At 41.3% G+C, this 17,554-nt stretch overlaps 1 protein-coding gene across 1 annotated transcript in view; it reads right to left on the reverse strand.

Moving 5' to 3' along the window:
• Positions 1-17,554, reverse strand: part of SNRK (SNF related kinase) — a 58,683-nt gene that overhangs the window by 3,436 nt on the left and 37,693 nt on the right. The window contains exons 2-4 of the mRNA XM_007949677.2: positions 12,735-12,876; positions 8,093-8,305; positions 4,424-4,558 (exon numbers count right to left, since the gene is read on the reverse strand). Coding sequence (XP_007947868.1) covers positions 4,424-4,558; positions 8,093-8,305; positions 12,735-12,876 — 490 coding nt within the window. The remainder of the gene's footprint in view (positions 1-4,423; positions 4,559-8,092; positions 8,306-12,734; positions 12,877-17,554) is intronic.

Consider the following 17,554-nt stretch of genomic DNA (forward strand, 5'->3'; position numbering starts at 1 on the left):
AGGACCATTGTCTGCCAACCCTACATATGATCTTGGATACACTCCCCATTTCATAGACAGACCTAATTGTTTAGCCTGTCCACCTATCTATCCATCCATATACCAACGACATGGGCATTTTTATACCAAGTTTTTAGCCTGAAAGTAAAACCTAATTAAATCTACAGCTTTAAAAAATTCTGAGATTTTATCGAGACATCTTCTTCTCAACGCTCATCTTCTCTCTCAAGGATGGAGTAGTTACAATGCTATTGTCACTGCTTGGTAATTTAATACATATTTCTGCAGTCAAGAAGTGTCTCTGGACAATCACCTATCCTCCACCAACAACAGCACACACACCCACAACCCCATGAACCTCATGGCTCCTGAAGAGCGCCATACAGCAGATCTGCTCCCAGAAAGAGAATTGCACACACGAGCAGCCACAGAAACCCACTGTCAAATGGAAGAAACCCCATGGAGAAAGGCAAGGTGCCAGCGGCCTGTCTGAGTCCCCGGAGAGCTGCAGCCAATTAATTGGTGCATGAAGAACAAGGAGAAGCAGACAAGAGAAGGAGGCTCACCTTTTTTTCTCTTTTTTAATTTTACTGTTATTTGGGTGAAAGTTTACAGAGCAAATTCATCTTCCATACAGCAGCTCACACACACTCTGTGTCTCATGACATTGACTGCGATCTCCCACAACAGCTCTCCTCCCACCTCCTCCCCACAGCCACCTCTTCCCTATGTGCTTCCCTCCCATGCACTCCTGCCCCGAGCTGTCTCCCAGTGCATACACAGCGGGAGGGAGGTTCTTCTCACCCTGTTGTTGTTGTTGTTATGTGCCGTTGAGTCGACCTCGACTCATAGCGACCCCTCCTTGGGTTTCCGAGGCAGTATCACTACGGAAGTAGGATTGCCCAACCTTCCTTCCAAGGAGTTTAAAACCAAAAGAAGCTCTCAGACCCACTTCCAGAAGCAAGTGAGTGCCACGGCTGTGGTAGTTGTTATAGGGGCAGGCACACTAAACCAATAGCTCTTACTTACAAACAGACCAAACCATGAAGAGGTCACGCTTGTTGAACACATATATGCATCCAACACTGTGACAGACAAAATAAGTCATCCTTATAGCCATAGCACTCTGTGAAAATTGTGTCTTATCTCAACAAGAAAGAAGACTGACAGCTAGAGTTACATATGAACGAGTCAACAGCACAGTTCACATGGACTGCACTATAAGGCAGCCACTGTACTTTGAGGCTTACAGGACTGAGCTCATTTGCTCCCACAGCAATTCCACAAGGGCAGAGCTATCATTACGTCCCTTTTACAGAAGAAGAAATCAAGGCAGAGAGAAGATAGGTAACCTGCCCACAGTCACGAGGGCTTAAAGACGGTGACATCTGATGACAGCCTGAGTCTCATGGTTGCCAAAACCCCCAAGGTAGTGGCTTCACTCTGTGACCTGATGAAGCTCCCTGACAGTTTCCTGTTCAATCACAGTGGGGTCCGTGTGACCAGCTTCAGTGGTTCTTCTCACAGCCTGATCTCTGTGCTGAGGTCAGCTCCCCAAGCACTTCACGGGGCTCCTCTATCAGCAGCCTCACCGCATCACGTTTCCATCCCACTCTGGCAGGACCCAATGAGCTCCCAAGGATCTGCAGTCCCAAAATGTGGAAAATCATTCTTATCATCAATAAAGAGCAAAAATTTATCAGCAACAACTATATGGAGAATATCTATTAAAATTGTTACATACAAGTTTTCTTCAAAAGTTTTGGACAGAAATAAACCTGTTTTTTAAAAAAAAAAAAAAACCCCGAAGTTGAAGCTAAGCAGCAGTATTCCCTGAAAGGCCCACAGCTGCCGACTGCTGACCGTGTGAACACATCGTGCTTAGAGGAAGGACATCAATACCTTCATTTTCACTGCAGAACTACCTGGCGCTGTTTACCAGGTGTCCCAATCCCTCACTAGAGGGTTCTAACCGCACGTCCTCAGCTCCCCTGGGCAGGCTGCAGACAACCCCCAAAGGCGGTCCCAAGAGTTCTAGATTAGGAATGACTCTAAATGCCTGTGCCTTTCTCTCACATTTCATATTCTGTCATATGAATGTGTGAGGCAGCCCCACACTTTCATTTTTGATGACCAAAGTAAAATTCTACTATATTAGGAATAGAATCAGTTCCAGAATTTAAGACATTTGAGGCTACTGGATTCGACAGGTCCCAACACCACTCCCCTCACTGTTGCAGAATGCTCCCTGTACAGCGGCTTTCCACTAACCGAGTCAATTCTGACACCCACACCCCTGAACTGGGATCCTCCTCTGCACTCCCCAGAGGAGTCCCCATGTTCCCACTGACTCCAGGCCCAGGACTCTGCCCCTGAATCCCAGAATCCAAGCCCCTGCTTCTCTCTGCCCTGCCTGGCCGCCTAAATAGACAGGACACCAGGAGCCGGGGAGCAGTCACCACCCACCCCAACGGTACTGTCACCAATTTCCCTGACCGCCAACGGGCTCCAACGAGTGCTGGTCGGTTCTCTGTGCTGGCTCTTCCTGCCCTGACCTTCCCCACCACTAGCTGCTCAGTTCAAGCCTCTACATCACAAGTCACTCGGGCCCCGAGGCATATCCAATAATAGAACCAAGTAAGGTCCAGGGATTTGTCGGTAAAATAACAGAGATGATAAAGAAAAGGCAAAGCAGCAGACCTCCACCACCTGCAAGTGGGCCCCTGTGTCACAGGTGAGAAGAGGCCCTCATAGTATCTGCCTCCAGAATCCTCATGAGGGAAAGCAGAATACTGCCAGGAAGGCTCTGTTCTTTCTCTATAGCAATACGTACTGCCGTCAAGTCGCATCTGACTCAGAGCGACCCCTCCTTGGGTTTCCGTGGTGGTTATCACTACGGAAGCAGATTGCCCAACCTTCCTTCTGATTAGCAATAGTCAGCGTTTTTAATTTCTACAGTAAAGTAAAACAGATTTAACTGATCAACTTCAGATTGAATCCTGATCTGAGAAATCAGTTCAAATGCAAATAATTCTTCCTCTGAAAGACAGGCAGTGGCTCCAGACCCAGAGCAGCCATCGTATGAGAACTTTCTGGTCTTAGGTTGCTCTTTCTCACTAGAGGGGTGGGGTCCTCACCTCTCAACACCAGTATCCTTGTTTATCTCATTCCCAAGAGCTCTCTCACTCTGAGGCCCAATCCCTCTTAAGCACAGACCACACATCGTCCTTAGTTCTCACTGCAGAAAAATCCACCTGAGGTCCAAAAGAAGGTACTAAACTCAATTCCTGAAATTCTGACTCTTTAGCAACTCAGGACTGACTCTTGTGTCTTCAGTGCTGCTCTACTCCAGCAACAAACCACACATGATGAGCTGGCTGGAAGTAAGTTAAAATCCCACTGGTATTCTTCTTCCTCTTTTCCAAATAAAAAATAATAATAAATAGTAGGAGTACTAATAGGCACATTTGTTTCTATCTAGCTGGATGCCCAAACATAGATTTGTTCAGTCAGAAGCACCCATCCATCTCTGAACCACCACAATTCCACAGATGACTTGATCCAGAGGGATAAATCACTTGTAAATAAACTTCATAATGATGACCTAAAACAGTAAACCTTTTCCATGTTTTGAGTTTAAGCAGAAGGCTAATAATACAGCAGCAGAAAAAGAAGAGAAGTAGGGGAGAGGAAGGCAAGGAGGGGGAGGAGAAGGCAGGCAGGGAAGGAAGGGGAGGGAGGAGCACCTTTAGTTCTTCACTGAAGAGAACGGCCATGAGCACTTGTACCACTGACAGCAAACGCACGAGCTCTGCTCTGAGCACTTCACACATATTCACTCATTTATGCCTCACCACAACCCTGTGAGGTAGACTGTCATTACACCCATTTCACACATCAGGAAACCAATCATGGAGAAGTTATGTGACCTACCCAAAGTCCAACAGCTAACAAGTCAACAGGTATCTGACTGTCTAACTCCTGAAACTGTGGGACAGCCATGCTGTGGTGGCACAGAAAAAACTGTGCCAGATACAGTTTTTTAAATGATTTCAAATACCTCATTCCTCAGATGAAAAACTAAAGGCAATGATTAATAGATGGCAGATCTGGAAGAGTTTAATGAAAATGGTTTGCAAACTCTGGTTTGAGGCTGCTTCTCCTAACACACTTTCCTAGTCAGGTCACCAGCTGCAGCCCCTCTTCCCAGAGAGCCTAAAAGGGGAAGGTGACCCGTAGTGACAAAGGAACCAACACCCTCCCCATGCACACATGAAAAACCCAGGCGTGAATCGGTTTACCCACGAGGCCAGGATCACTGCACTCTCTCACCCCACAATGAGGAAGCATTTGGGGGGGGGGGGGGAGGTCTACTATTTCAAAACGTAAACTTACTAAAATCAGTGAAGATTTTTTTTCTCACCTAAACTGGGCCTTGATATTGCTAGGGCTTGCAGATCTGGTCTGTATTTCTTTCTCTTGTTTTTCTCTCAGGATCCTTTCAGCGAGCAAGAAGTAAGTAGCTGTGATGTGGTTGTATCTGTTAGTCTCCAGAGCTCTGAGGAAAACAAAGTCACAGTGAACACAAGCCACACTCACAGGTTTGGTTTTTTACAAAAAGTAGAACTGGATTTAAAAAAAAAAAAAAGTACAAGCTAACAAAATTCAATTACTTGTGATCTATAAAATTATGCAAAAGAAAAACAAACTGGGTGCAGACCACAAGTAGTTATTTAGGTCACTTTTGAAATGCTAAAGAAAACAACTGCATAACAACATCTGTATTAGAAAAATCCGTAACACTGACGGCAGTGGATGTTAGTTTTAGATTCTAAGAAAAGGTAAGAAGCTTCCAAGAGTATACAGGTTTCCTGAAAATTTAATTTGTGTGCAGTGTTATTTTGATTAAGTTGGCTTACTTGGCTTCCATCTGAAGTACAAGGTGAAGATGAGTTCTGTGCTACATGAACGTGCACTGAAACACCAGTATCAATAAAGTAAATACGGAAGTTATTTTTAGACTCTTTGCTTTTATTGGCATTTTAGGCACTAAAGACTTATTAATGTAGTTGAGAGCATGCTGTTATTAATCTCTTCTTTGAATAAAATCAGTGTATTCTTTCACCCACTTATAAAATCCTGCTAGCCAAGTACCTAGTCTGGCCGGGCGCTGTGCTAGCAGGAGTTGGGGCCTAATGCCCAACAAGGCGCAAATCCCTGCCCGCTCTCCTACATCCTATAGCTGGCCGCCATGGGACACACCTCAGAGTGCTCCAAGAGAGCTACTGAGGACCCACACGGCCCAGGAACACATGTGTGCTTTCAGATACTTTCTGTAGTTACTGAAAACATTCACACTGAATACTTAGAAAAGAAACAATAGCGGGGCTCACTTTTTTACAAAATGTATAGTGAGGCAGGGCAGACCCAGCTTTGGGATTCCAAAAAGCCCAAGGTCAAATTCAGGGGTCACAATCACCTAGAATGGTTTCTCAGCCGAGTACCGGACGAAGCAGTTGGCTTGTGTTCAGGGGCAAGTCAAAGGTCTTTAAATGCAGGAATCAACCTCAGAAAGAGGAGCTGCTCACCATGTGTGGGGCACACAAGAACTGAGACCGCCTGGGACAGCAAGCTCAGCTCTCCCCTCTCCTGCGTCATCTGGTCCATGTGCAGAGTCACCCAACCATTTAAAGTGCTCCCCTCCTTTTGGAATTGTAACTAAATTTGCATTAATTAAACAGTGATATATGACTCTTTATTTACTTTTTAATATAACTCAAAGAAGCTCTAGTGGTAGTGCCTAGGGTATTTGGCTGCTAACCAGAAGGTCGGTGGTTCAAACCCACCAGCTGCTCGGTGGGAGGAAGACGAGGCAATCTACTTCTGTAAAGATTTACAGCCTTGGAAACCTAATGGGAGTCACTATGAGTCAGAATCAACTTGATGGCAGTGGGTTTTTTGTTGTTGTTTATATGACTTAACGGAGTCCTACTTGTGCAGTGGTTAAGCACTAAGTCACTAACTGAAAGGTCATTGGCTTAAACCCACTAGATGCTCCACAGGAGACATACAGCAGTCTGCCTCCGTAAAGATTACAGCCTTTCCAGCTGGATGAGGCAGGTCTACTCCGTCCTATAGGGTCACTATGAGTCAGAACTAACTTGATAGCAATGGGTTTGGTTTTGGGTTTTTGATTCCACTGTGATTATTTAAGCTAAAAACATTAAGGCAACAACCCAAGTTTCCATCAACAGATGAGTGGCTAAACAAAAAAGTGGTATACAGTGGGGTATCATTCAGCCGTAATAAGAAATGAAGCCATGGTGTGGATGAACCTTGAAAACAGTATACCAACTGAAAAAGTCAGACCCAAAAGGACAGATAATTGCATTATTCCACTAACATGAAATATCTACAACAGAAAAACGCATAGAATAACTATTGGTTACCAGGTGCTGAGGAGAGGGGAGAATGGGGAGTTATTGCCTAATGGGAACAGAGCTTCTGCTTGGGGTGATGACCAACTTTTGGAAACGGTGGTGGCTACACAGCACAGTGACTGGAATTGATCTCACTCAACTGTGCACTTAAGGAGGCAGTAAACATGGCAACATTTTGGTTATATATATTTTACCACCAAAAAAAAAAAAAAAACACTAAAGCAACTCAGGGAGATACAAATAGCTTTTCCTCTACTCAAAAATGCAAAACTCTTTCCTACACTTTCCTGAGCTGAGTGTCCCTGGCAGCAGGAGTGGACCTCCTGCTCTTTGGTTCTTTGGTCCATTTCAGTAGCTGTGGGCCAAGCTGTAAGGACTCATCACAATGCACTTGGACACTTGTAGCAATCTGTACTAAAACCAAAATTAAGAAGTGGGTTTAGTTTTATAGCTCTCTTTTCTAGTGTGTTAAAACTGCCCTAGTCACATGTCCTTTATGCAGACAGCACCTCTCTCAAGGACCAGCCCCTCTCACGAGCTATGACAGCCCCACACGACGCTGATCTGTAGGTGTCCCTGCTGCCTCCTCACCCCTCGGGGTAACTGGTCAGGTCACTTACTCATGCCAGAGCACACTCCCAGTGGGACCTCACTCTTGCTGCGCAGAGCCACCCTCTTTGCATTATACTCAGGTATTTCATGCAACATGGTAAGAACTTTCATTTTTCATTTGTGGAAATGTTTCATATTTTTCATCGACAGGAACTTTTATAGAAATTAATCATCATTAAAACAAAGCAACTGTATCTTTGTGCTCTATTATCCTTGTTTTCAAAGTTCTTAGGTCATTAAAACCTGGCTTTGGTGTTTAAGGATATAATCAATACCTTGTGTAGCCTGGGGTCTAGGCTGTGGCAGCAGGGGCTCTAAAAGACCTAAGGACAACTATTTTAGGCTTCTTGCCACTATAGCAGAGTTAGCCACAGACAATAAATGAATGTGCAGAACTGTAGTCCAATAAAGCTTTACTTATAAAACCATGAAACTGGCCTCATTTGCCAACCCTGATTTAGAGAACTCTAAGCCTGTGGTGGGAGCTCTGGTAGCATAGTGGCTAAGACACTTGCCTGCTAACCAGACGGCTGGCGGTTCAAACCCACCAGCCACTCCTCGGAAGGAAGGTTGGGCAATCCTACTTCCGTAGTGATACTGCCTTGGAAACCCAAGGAGGTCGCTATGAGTCAGGGCCGACTCGACGGCACATAACAACAACAACAACAAGCCTGTGGTACTACTGCCTCAGTCTCCCTGCTCAGTGGGGCAAGTCGCAGGAGACAAAGGAGGAATGGAGACAATACCACTATGGACAAGGCGTGTATTGCAAAAGAAAATAGGATATTCCAATCTACGCCCCTGATGAATAGAGAAAGGCCACAGCTCTCACCGGCACTACCCAGTACTAGCTTACTTGTCTACTAGTATAAGAAAACCTATGTGCCAGGCACTGGGCCAAGAACTTTAAAGATCAGTAAGACATAACTCCTGCCACAGGAACTCTATAGATTGTGCAGTGTCCAAAAGCCCTAATGAGTAAAGAGAGCCCATTCCAAGAACCCTAAACCTATGAACCCTAGACTGGTGAGCTGACGTACTCTACAATGGCGTCGCGGTCTGCTATGTCCCCAAGCACCATGCGCTGAATGATGCTGTTGTGCTCCTCTTCTGAGAGATTTTTGTAGGACACAAGGGGGATGTTATACTTTGTGGCTGGTGAAGGGTCCACTCCTTGGAGCCAAGGATGGTTCTCAATCTCTTCTAGAGAGGCCCTTCGCTTGGGATCTCTCTGTAGCATCCTTGTGATCAGGCTGGAAAAGAGGGAAATCCATTATTAAAGAAAACTGTTGACAGGATTAGTAATGGTGAGTTATTTTATTACTTAACTTTTTTCCTACTTTTATACCATCAGTTTAATTAGTTTTTTTGGGAGAGTAGATAGAAATAAAAAAAATTTAGTGCCATCAGATTTGTGAAATAAAAAAAATCACAACCTCTAGATACACTGATAAGCCAAACATACAAATACAGTTTTCTATAATCGATAAATAATGCCAGTATCAAATTAACATTTATCCTTGAATTAATTGCTGCCTTAATGGCATTTCAGATCCAGAAGCAATGATCAGCAACAACATACAGAATCGAGCCCACAAGCCAACTTCTATTTCAAAAATGAATGACTCTCCTAATACAGACAACTAAAATGTTGTAATAATACATGTTTAGAAAAATATTTTATTTAAAGACATTGTTATATTGGGGGGGGGGATTAAGGAATACTTAGCAGCTAAAACTGGATAAAAGCCAGAACCTTGGGAAGCAGTCAACAAAGCTGTCCTCTGATCTGACAGTTTTTGCTTCAGTTTTAAAAGCTACACTGGGTGAAGGGAACAGAATATTATGTGTAAAGCCTACTGAAAGTAGGAGTTCAACTGGAGTCCTTGTAAGATGTGGGATCCCAGGTTCAGTGTGAGGGTGAATGAGGAATGAGAAACAAACGGATTGCTTAGGAGAAGTTAACAGGAAACTTGGTCTTCATGTATGTTTTTGGTCTTTGTCACTCACATAGTAAAGAAGTCACTTTAAATTGCTTTCAGGCTGATAGCTCCAAGCCAAACAGTAAGAGAAGCAAATGCAAATTCCTTTTTTTTTTTGTAGGACTACAACTTAAAACCAGGCCTCAAAGAATTCCCTAAATGTTATTACAAGGTATGTGACCTACATTCGAAAAAACTGAAAGGAAATCAAGAATTACAAAACATGACAGCAACACTGGAAAGCAAAGAGTCAGATATTGAAGTTTTCAGACATAGAATATAAAACTATGCTGAGTATGTCTATAACATGAAGAAGAAATTTGAAAATATGACCAAGGAATAAGACTATATAAAATTACTATGAAGAGTTAGGGAAAAACAAAAACAAATAAACTACAGTAGTCTTCTAAAAGTGAAAATAAGAATTGTAATTTAAAAAATCAATGGACAAACTAAACAACAAACTGTTGTTGTTAGGTGCCACTGAGTTGCCTCTGACTCATAGCAATTCTATGTACAAGAGAATGAAAAAACGCCCATTCACATGCCATCCTTACAATCCTGGCTGTGCTTGAGCCCATCATTGTAGCCACTATGTCAATCCATCTCACTGAGGGCCTTCCCCTTTTTGACTGAACCTCTACTTTACCAAGCACGATATCCTTCTCTGGAAATTGGTCCCTTCTGACAACATGACCAAAGCAGGTTAGACAAAGTCTGGCCATTCTTGCCTCCAAGAAGCATTCTAGCTGCACTTCTTCCAGGACAGATTTGTTTGTTCTTCTTGCAGTCTGTGGTATTTTCAGTATTTGCCAACACCACACTTCAAAGGCATCAATTCTTCTTCAGTCTTCTTTATTCATTGTCCAGCTCTCACACACATGAGGTGACTGAAAATACCATGGCTTGGATCAGGCACACCTTAGTCTTCAGAGTGACATCTTTGCTCTTTAACATTTTAAAGAGGTCACTTGCAGCAGATAAATCCAGGGCAATAAAATGTCTGATTTCTTAACTGATGCTTCCATGGGTATAGATTGTGGATCCAAGTAACATGAAATTCTCTGTGTCTGATTTGTTGTTTACTTAAAACAACAAATCAGACACAGAGAATTAACTAAGTAGAACCAAGAAACTAAAATACCCTGCATGAGTAGACTAAGAGAGAGAAAATATAAAAGAGGCTAAAAAACAAGGAAGACAGAGTGAAAATATCTAGCATACTACCAATCAGAGTTCCCAAAGGGAATGGAAAATAGGGAAAAGCTTTCTTTGAAGAAGGAGCTCTGGCAGTATAGTGGGTAGCTCCCCAGAAAGAAGATGAGGCAGTCTACTTCTGTAAAGATTTACAGCCTTAGAAACCCAATGGGGTCATTATGAGTCAGAATTGACTCAATGGCAGTGGGTTTCTCTGAAAAGAGAAGGCTGAGAACTTTCCCAATTCATCAAATAACATAAAGCTTGGTCCAGGAGGACTAATATGTCCCAGGAGTAATAAGCAGATACCTTTAAAGCAGCCTGAGAGAAAAGACATCACCTACAAAGGAACAACAAAAAGACAAACAGCTGAACAACAATGGATATCAGAAGACGGTGGAATAATATTTTTAACAAGCTGAGACAAAATTGTCAACCTAGAATTCTATACTCAATGAAACTTTCAATACATATGTAAATTAAAGTCATTTTCAAATAAAAACTGAGAAAAAGTTATCACCAACAGATGCTCCCCAAAAGAAATTCTAAAGGATGTCATTTTCAGAAGACTGTGATCCCAAGTAAAAGGCCTTATATACATACAAGAAGGATGGATAAAGAAAATTCCTGGCAAATATCTGGTTAAATCTCAGTAATTTTTGACTGTATGAAATGATGATACTGTTAAATTTGTGGAGTAAAAAGTATTACTAAAATATTGGATGATAATTAAAGTTCTGCAAGGATTTTGGGTTTTTAGGATGAGGGTAAAGTTACAGATTAACTATAGATTTTGTTAAATTAAGTGTATAAATATGTATGTGTGCTTTCAGAAGATCACTAAAATAATAGATCATAACTTCTAAGCTAGTTGAGGGGGAAAAGAGTCAAATAAGGCAAAAGGTAGTTCTTTGAAAAAGAGAAATAAGATCAACAAACTTCTGGCAAAACTGATAAAGAAAAAAAAAAAAAAGGCAAAGGCACACAACCTGTCAGTATTGGAATGTTTTGGGCAACATCCCCCCAGATCCTATAGACTTAAAAATATCGTAAAAGAATGTCATAAATACTTGAGGCCAATATATTTGAAAATTTAGATGAAATGGACAAGTTCCTTCAATGATATAACTTAGCAAAGCTGACACAGGAAAAAATAGAAAAACTGAACAGTACTCTAATTATCAAAGTTAATACTTCTAGGAGAGAGGCATCGAGAAGGCTTTTAAGATAATAGTAACTGTTCTTACTTCTTTAGCTGAATGACAGATATAAAAGGTGCTCATTTTTTTTCACATACTCTTGTGAATGTTACATGTCAAAATAAAAGTAAGTTAATCTGTTTTAGTTCTTTTGAGTAAGGGCTGTGGAGACACTCCTCGGATTACCAACATCTAACATGCACACCCTCTCCACCCATAGACAGCAGCCCTGCTACCTGAGGTAGAGAATAAAAATAATCATGGCACAAAATCACCAACTCCACCATCAACATTTACACTGAGGGCATTGTGTGTGCAAAGGACCGAGCTAAGAGTCTTTACACAGACTCATTTCATTTTCACAATTACCTCATTAGGTAGGTTCTCCACTCTCACATCAATAACAGAAAAGCTAGTATTTGAATCCAGTGTGACTACCTAAGTTCATAATCATCTATCACATGGCCAAAAATGGGGCTCCATTTGGAGAAAATATTCCCTAAGCTTTCAGATTTCCCTCTTACCAGCTAATGGGAGAAATATATCTTTAATATTCTGATCTGAAACTTAAAATTCTATTGATACAGCAAAATCCTTTAAGTAGTGGCTATAATTCTCAACTGAGGTCATTAAAAAATATCACTCATAATGTCAATGAAATACTGAACTTCCAGCAGCTCCTCTATTACTGTATTTTTCACTACACATATATCATAGTATTAAAATACTGTAAAGCACATTAAGTGCCAAATAATCAACTTAAGTAAACATTTGGTTCCTGGCTTCCCATAGTCAAAACCCAAACAGAGCTCTTTAGTTAGATGAGGGGAAGGGAAGTGAATACAACTATGAAGCATGTTCTGTAGGTCAAAAATGGCATGCGGACAGTCTAGTTCAGGAAAGAAAATGCCCTCACTCATCTCTGAAACGTAGAACAATTGCAGGTGGTCTTGCTTTTATGCTGATGCACAGAAAAGCAGTTCCCATGGTAATACCGTCACATCAAGTGAAGTGGATGCTGATGTAAAACCTTTTGCCATGTAAAAGGTTTCTTCAAACAGTGTGATTTAAGAAACAGACTAATTCATTCTCTATTCTAATATTAAATTTCATATCATATTCTGGGGTGACCTCCCAAAACACTCTTAATAGCAATTGAAATCTTAAATTCAAAAAATAAATCCAGTTGTAAGTTAGGATGTTGAGGTCACCTCAGATTTTCTTGGCACATTAATGAAATAAAGTAACATTTCTAGGTTTAATAGGAATGCTTGAGGTTTCCACATAGTTTGTTTTTTACTTACTCTTTACATTCTTTAGACACATGGGATGGTACTGTATATTTGCAATCCATGATCATTGTCAATGTTTCACTGTCATTGGCTTCTTGGAAGGGTGGCTGCCCACACACCAGCATGAAAAGGATCACTCCCAGACTCCATATATCTACAAAACAAAGACATGCTGTTACTTACTGGATCATTTAGAAAACTAAAAAACCAAGGGGAATTTTGACTAATGAAAAGCATTCTTTCTAAAAGTAAAAACATCTAGGGGAGAAAACTTAACTCCCAACAGGGCAAGAAACCTATCTGCCTTCTTCTTTGTTATTCATATTCACTTAAGGCCCAGGCTAAGTACCAGGCCCATGGTGAATGGTCAATAAATGTTCAATGAAGAACTGAGTTCATTCAATCATTTGTTAACGGTAAGAACATCAACTGGAAATTACCTATCAAGGCTCCCAAGCCAAGGGACAACACACTGGTGTTTTTCCCATTACAATACATACCAGTGATAAAAGTAAGATTACTATTCTGAGAACGGAAAAGGATTTTTGCTTAAGGTCACAATTGTTTCAGTCCTTCCTCTCAATCCTAGTGATGTAATCTAGTAAGTTATGTAACTCAGATCATTTTTATAGGTAAGAAAAGTAAAGCTCAGAGACGAGAGGAATATGTCTGTGCTATTATGAGGAGAAAGACTGGCCATCTACTGCTTCAGAGGACAGAATGAGGACCAAGGTGTAAGTAACCATGAGCACACTGTGGCTTAAAAACAGTAGGTGCTACCCAACAGAGCCATTGAAACACTGGAACCAGCTGTCAATAAAGATAACAGGTCTCCCATCAGGAAAAGTATTCCAGCAAAAGCTGGGCAACCATGTGTCTAATACTGTGCACTGGCATTTCTGTACCAACCGTACAGCTGGACTGGTTAACAGCTGAGGACCCTTCCAACTCTAACACTAGACTGTTTTTGCCAGATGCCATCAAGTCAGTTCCAACTCAGAGCAACCCCGTTCCCATGCCATCCTCACAATCATTGCTGTTTGAGCTCACTGTTGCAGCCACTGTGTCAATCCATCTCCTTGAGGGCCTTCCTCTTTTTTGCTGACCTTCTACTAAATTCCACAATACAAACAACCTCCTAGTCCTTGCCATTAAATGAAAAACAAACCAATCAGTCAATTCAAAACTGATACTTGGTTCAGATGAAGAAAGGATGTATCTATTGAGGAAGAAATCACAAATCATTCATTCATTACAGAAACTATGTTGTCGTTGTTGTTATGTGCCATCGAATTAGATCCGACTCATAACAACCCCTCCTTGGATTTCCAAGGCAGCATCACTATGGAAGTAGATTGCCCAAGGAGCTCTGGTGGCACAGTGCCTAAGGCACTTGACTGCTAACCAGAAGGCTGGTGGTTCAAACCCACCAGCCATTACTCGGAAGGAAGGCTGGACAATCTACTTCCATAGTGATACTGCCTCGGAAACCTAAGGAGGGGTCGCTATGAGTCAGGTCTGACTCGACAGCACATAACAACAACAATATAGATGTGATAATATAAACTTCATGTAGGAGATCAATTAAAAAAGCTTTCTAGGTTTACAGACTATATATACTCAGAAGAGAATGGTATTGTGACGTTTATATGTCAGTGGGACACACTCAACCACTGTTTCCATTTAAGCTTAAAATCAAAATAATGGAGGTTCCATTTTATTTTCCTAGGGAATTAAAATGTAATGAAATAGCTTTTTTTGGTCTGAACTAAATGAAGAGGACAATAAAGGCAGAAATGCAAGTTACATTCACTGTAATTTCTTATCTATATGATAAATTTTACTAAGGATTTAAAAAAAAAAAAAAAATCCTCTGCCATCAAGTTGATTTCAACTCATAGCAACCTCTCCTTGGGTTTCCGAGGCGGTGTCTCTACAGAAGTAGATTGCTCAGTCTTTCTTCCGAGGAGTGGATGGTGGGTTTGAACCACCAGCCTTCTGGTTAGCAGTCAAATTCCTTAGGCACTATGCCACTCCAGTGGAAATTAGTGAAACAGATGGGACTGCCTACTACAATTAAAATGTTTATATAAATGAGGAAGAAAGGAACCTAAGGATCATTCATCACAAGCCCTTAACTCTGCAGCGTCCCCAAGGTCTGCCTGGCAGTGCTTGCTGGATGCAGGAATTTCCTGACCCCCTGGCAGGAAAGCAAGCTGGCTCAGGAGTCCACTCCACTTACTGACCCTCATGTCCCTGTGTTGGTCTTGGACTCCAGAGAGCCATCCGTTTTCAAAGCCTGTTCTGATGGCAGTGAATCTGGTTTTGCTGTTTTGGTTTTTTAAATATCCAATGAGAATTTGCAACCCCAATTCTAGTATCTTACCAAAAACCTGAAAGAGAATTTATATAGTTGATATTTAACTTAAACCTTCTTTGTACAACAAGCCTATTAATTCTGATCACTTATCCCAACTCCTAAGTGAACACTTGGTAAATGCAATTAAATCAGTTGCCACCCAGTCAACCCAAGTTACGGCAAACCCATGTGTGTCAAAGAAGAACTGTGCTCCCCAGAGTTTTCAATGGGAGAGGACTAGGCTCTTCTTCCAAGGCACTTCTGGGTGGACTCAAAGCTCCAACCTTTCAGCAGCAGCCAAGTGCATCAACCAGCTGCACCCCCAGAGTCCAGCAACGGCCATTATCCTCCTTTCTATGTGCCCCTCATCTTACAAAACATTTATGGTCTAGAAATCAACTATAAAGCAAACCCCACCTTTCTACTGATGTGCATTATACAAGGAGGGGAAGCTTTTATTTATAATATATATCTGACTATCTCCCTGCCAGCCAAAAAGGGGGAATTTGAAATGACTTACAATAAAAATACATAAAAAGAAAAATTAGGGTAATTAAAACAAAAATTCTTCCTTCTTCTATGGTTCAAATATTGGCAGTGTCAAATGCTACAACTTTAACCACATCTAACCACTAATACATGTGTATTTGAGATACAATAAATCTATATTCTTCCATATAAATTCTACATGAAGTATTTTGTAAAATGAGTTTAACTACATTATTTCTTCTACCATTTCATACTGAAGTGTAGATAACTTCCCCCCCAGCGGCAGGGTGTTTATCTTTTCTCTGCACTAAACTAAAGAGCCTTGTGGCACAATGGTTAAGTCCTTGTCTACTAACCCAAAGGTCGGAGGTTTGAACTAACAAGCAACTCCACAGGAGAAAAGAATTGGCAACCCGATCACGGAAGCAGCCTAAGAAACCTTATGGGGCAGTTCTACTATACCCTATTGGGTCACACGCGTCAGACTGACTAGAAAGCACACAGTGACTACGCTAAACTAGGGATTACATATGACAGTGCAACTACATAAAGCTGATGTTTTAACAGTGTAACAACATAAATACCAAAAATATGTACCAATAATAACTACCCTACAGTCTTGGTTAAAGAAATTTTTCTTTTTTTGTTAAATATTAACTTTAAGGAGGTCCAATTATTTGAAAATGTTCTTCTCAGGATCATTTGTCCAAGCAAAACAACACTCTCTGCTTGTTAAGAGGTGATGTGTAAAAGGGAAGAAAGAATGCAATACAAATGTATACTCTGTCATGTCCACTGTTTCCAGGAAGGCCTCCAATTACTTCTGGGGTATAAAAATGCTTACAAATTGAGAAAATGAGAAATCCAATCGTATGCCAAGTAGTTTGCAAAGCTAATGACATAATACAAAGCATTTAAACTGGACAAGAATAGCAAAGAACTAGTAAGAATAAGAACTAAGGAGGCCAAGTGTTAGGTCAGACGACCTTCTCCAATGTGATTGCTTGAAAAGTCATTCATTTACTCTGCAGGTGCTTCCTCTTTTTGCTCTACTTTTTGTCTTTGAATTGTTTCACCTTTCCATTCCAAGTGCCACAGGAAAGAGAAAAACTGGTTACTAAGCGAACAAGTGGTATGACTTGAAGTTATTTCAAAATGTGTTCTCCATCTTTAAAGTGGGGATGATAACAGTAATCTACCTCCTCTTAAAGTTGTTGAGGGCATTAAAAATATTAAAATAGTATTTAGCATGGAGCCCAGGACACAGAAAGCACTCAAAGGTAGCAGAGGCAGCTGCTCTGCCCCTGTTCATCTGTGTCGGGCACTGTTCTAAGTACAGTGATCAAGATAAATGAGACGCCCTTGTCTTTATTTAATTCAGTTTATATTGTGATTTGGGGGCAAGATTACAGAGCAAATTGATTTTCCATTCAGCAGTTCATACACATTTTGTTTTATGTCACAGACTGCAATTCCCCACAATGTAACTAACAGCTCTCCTCCCACTTCCTCCTGTAGTTACCTCTTCCCTGAGTCCTTCCCTTTCATGTGATGCCCTTGTATTTAAAGACTTTCCAATTCACTTCAAAAAACAGATAGCAGGTAACAGAAAGTAGGCAGCTCAAGAGGCACAGAGCCAAGAAAGAGAAGAGAAATGAATGGAGACAGCAGGAGCAGGAGGAACAGGGAAAAGTTCTTGGCAATACAGGGGGGAAAGGTGATGATTCTGTAGCTTGGGTCCCCAGAACTAGACACAGAATGACAAGACTAAGAACAGCATCAAGAAAAAGCAACTACTGGGGTTCCGGCAAGATGGCGGACTAGACAGAAGGATTGCACAGACCCTCTTCAACAAAGAAAAGGGAAACCAATTAACACAGACACAAAAGATAATCTTGGACCCCTGAGCCTTGAAGGAAAGGATGCAGAATTGGACTAAACCCCAACTAGCAGAAGAATTTGCGTGAAAATACCAAAAAAAGGA

This window comes from Orycteropus afer, unplaced genomic scaffold, assembly GCF_000298275.1.
Source record: "Orycteropus afer afer isolate SDZICR_OR568_19922 unplaced genomic scaffold, OryAfe1.0 scaffold00250, whole genome shotgun sequence".
NCBI classification, from domain to species: Eukaryota; Metazoa; Chordata; class Mammalia; order Tubulidentata; family Orycteropodidae; genus Orycteropus; species Orycteropus afer.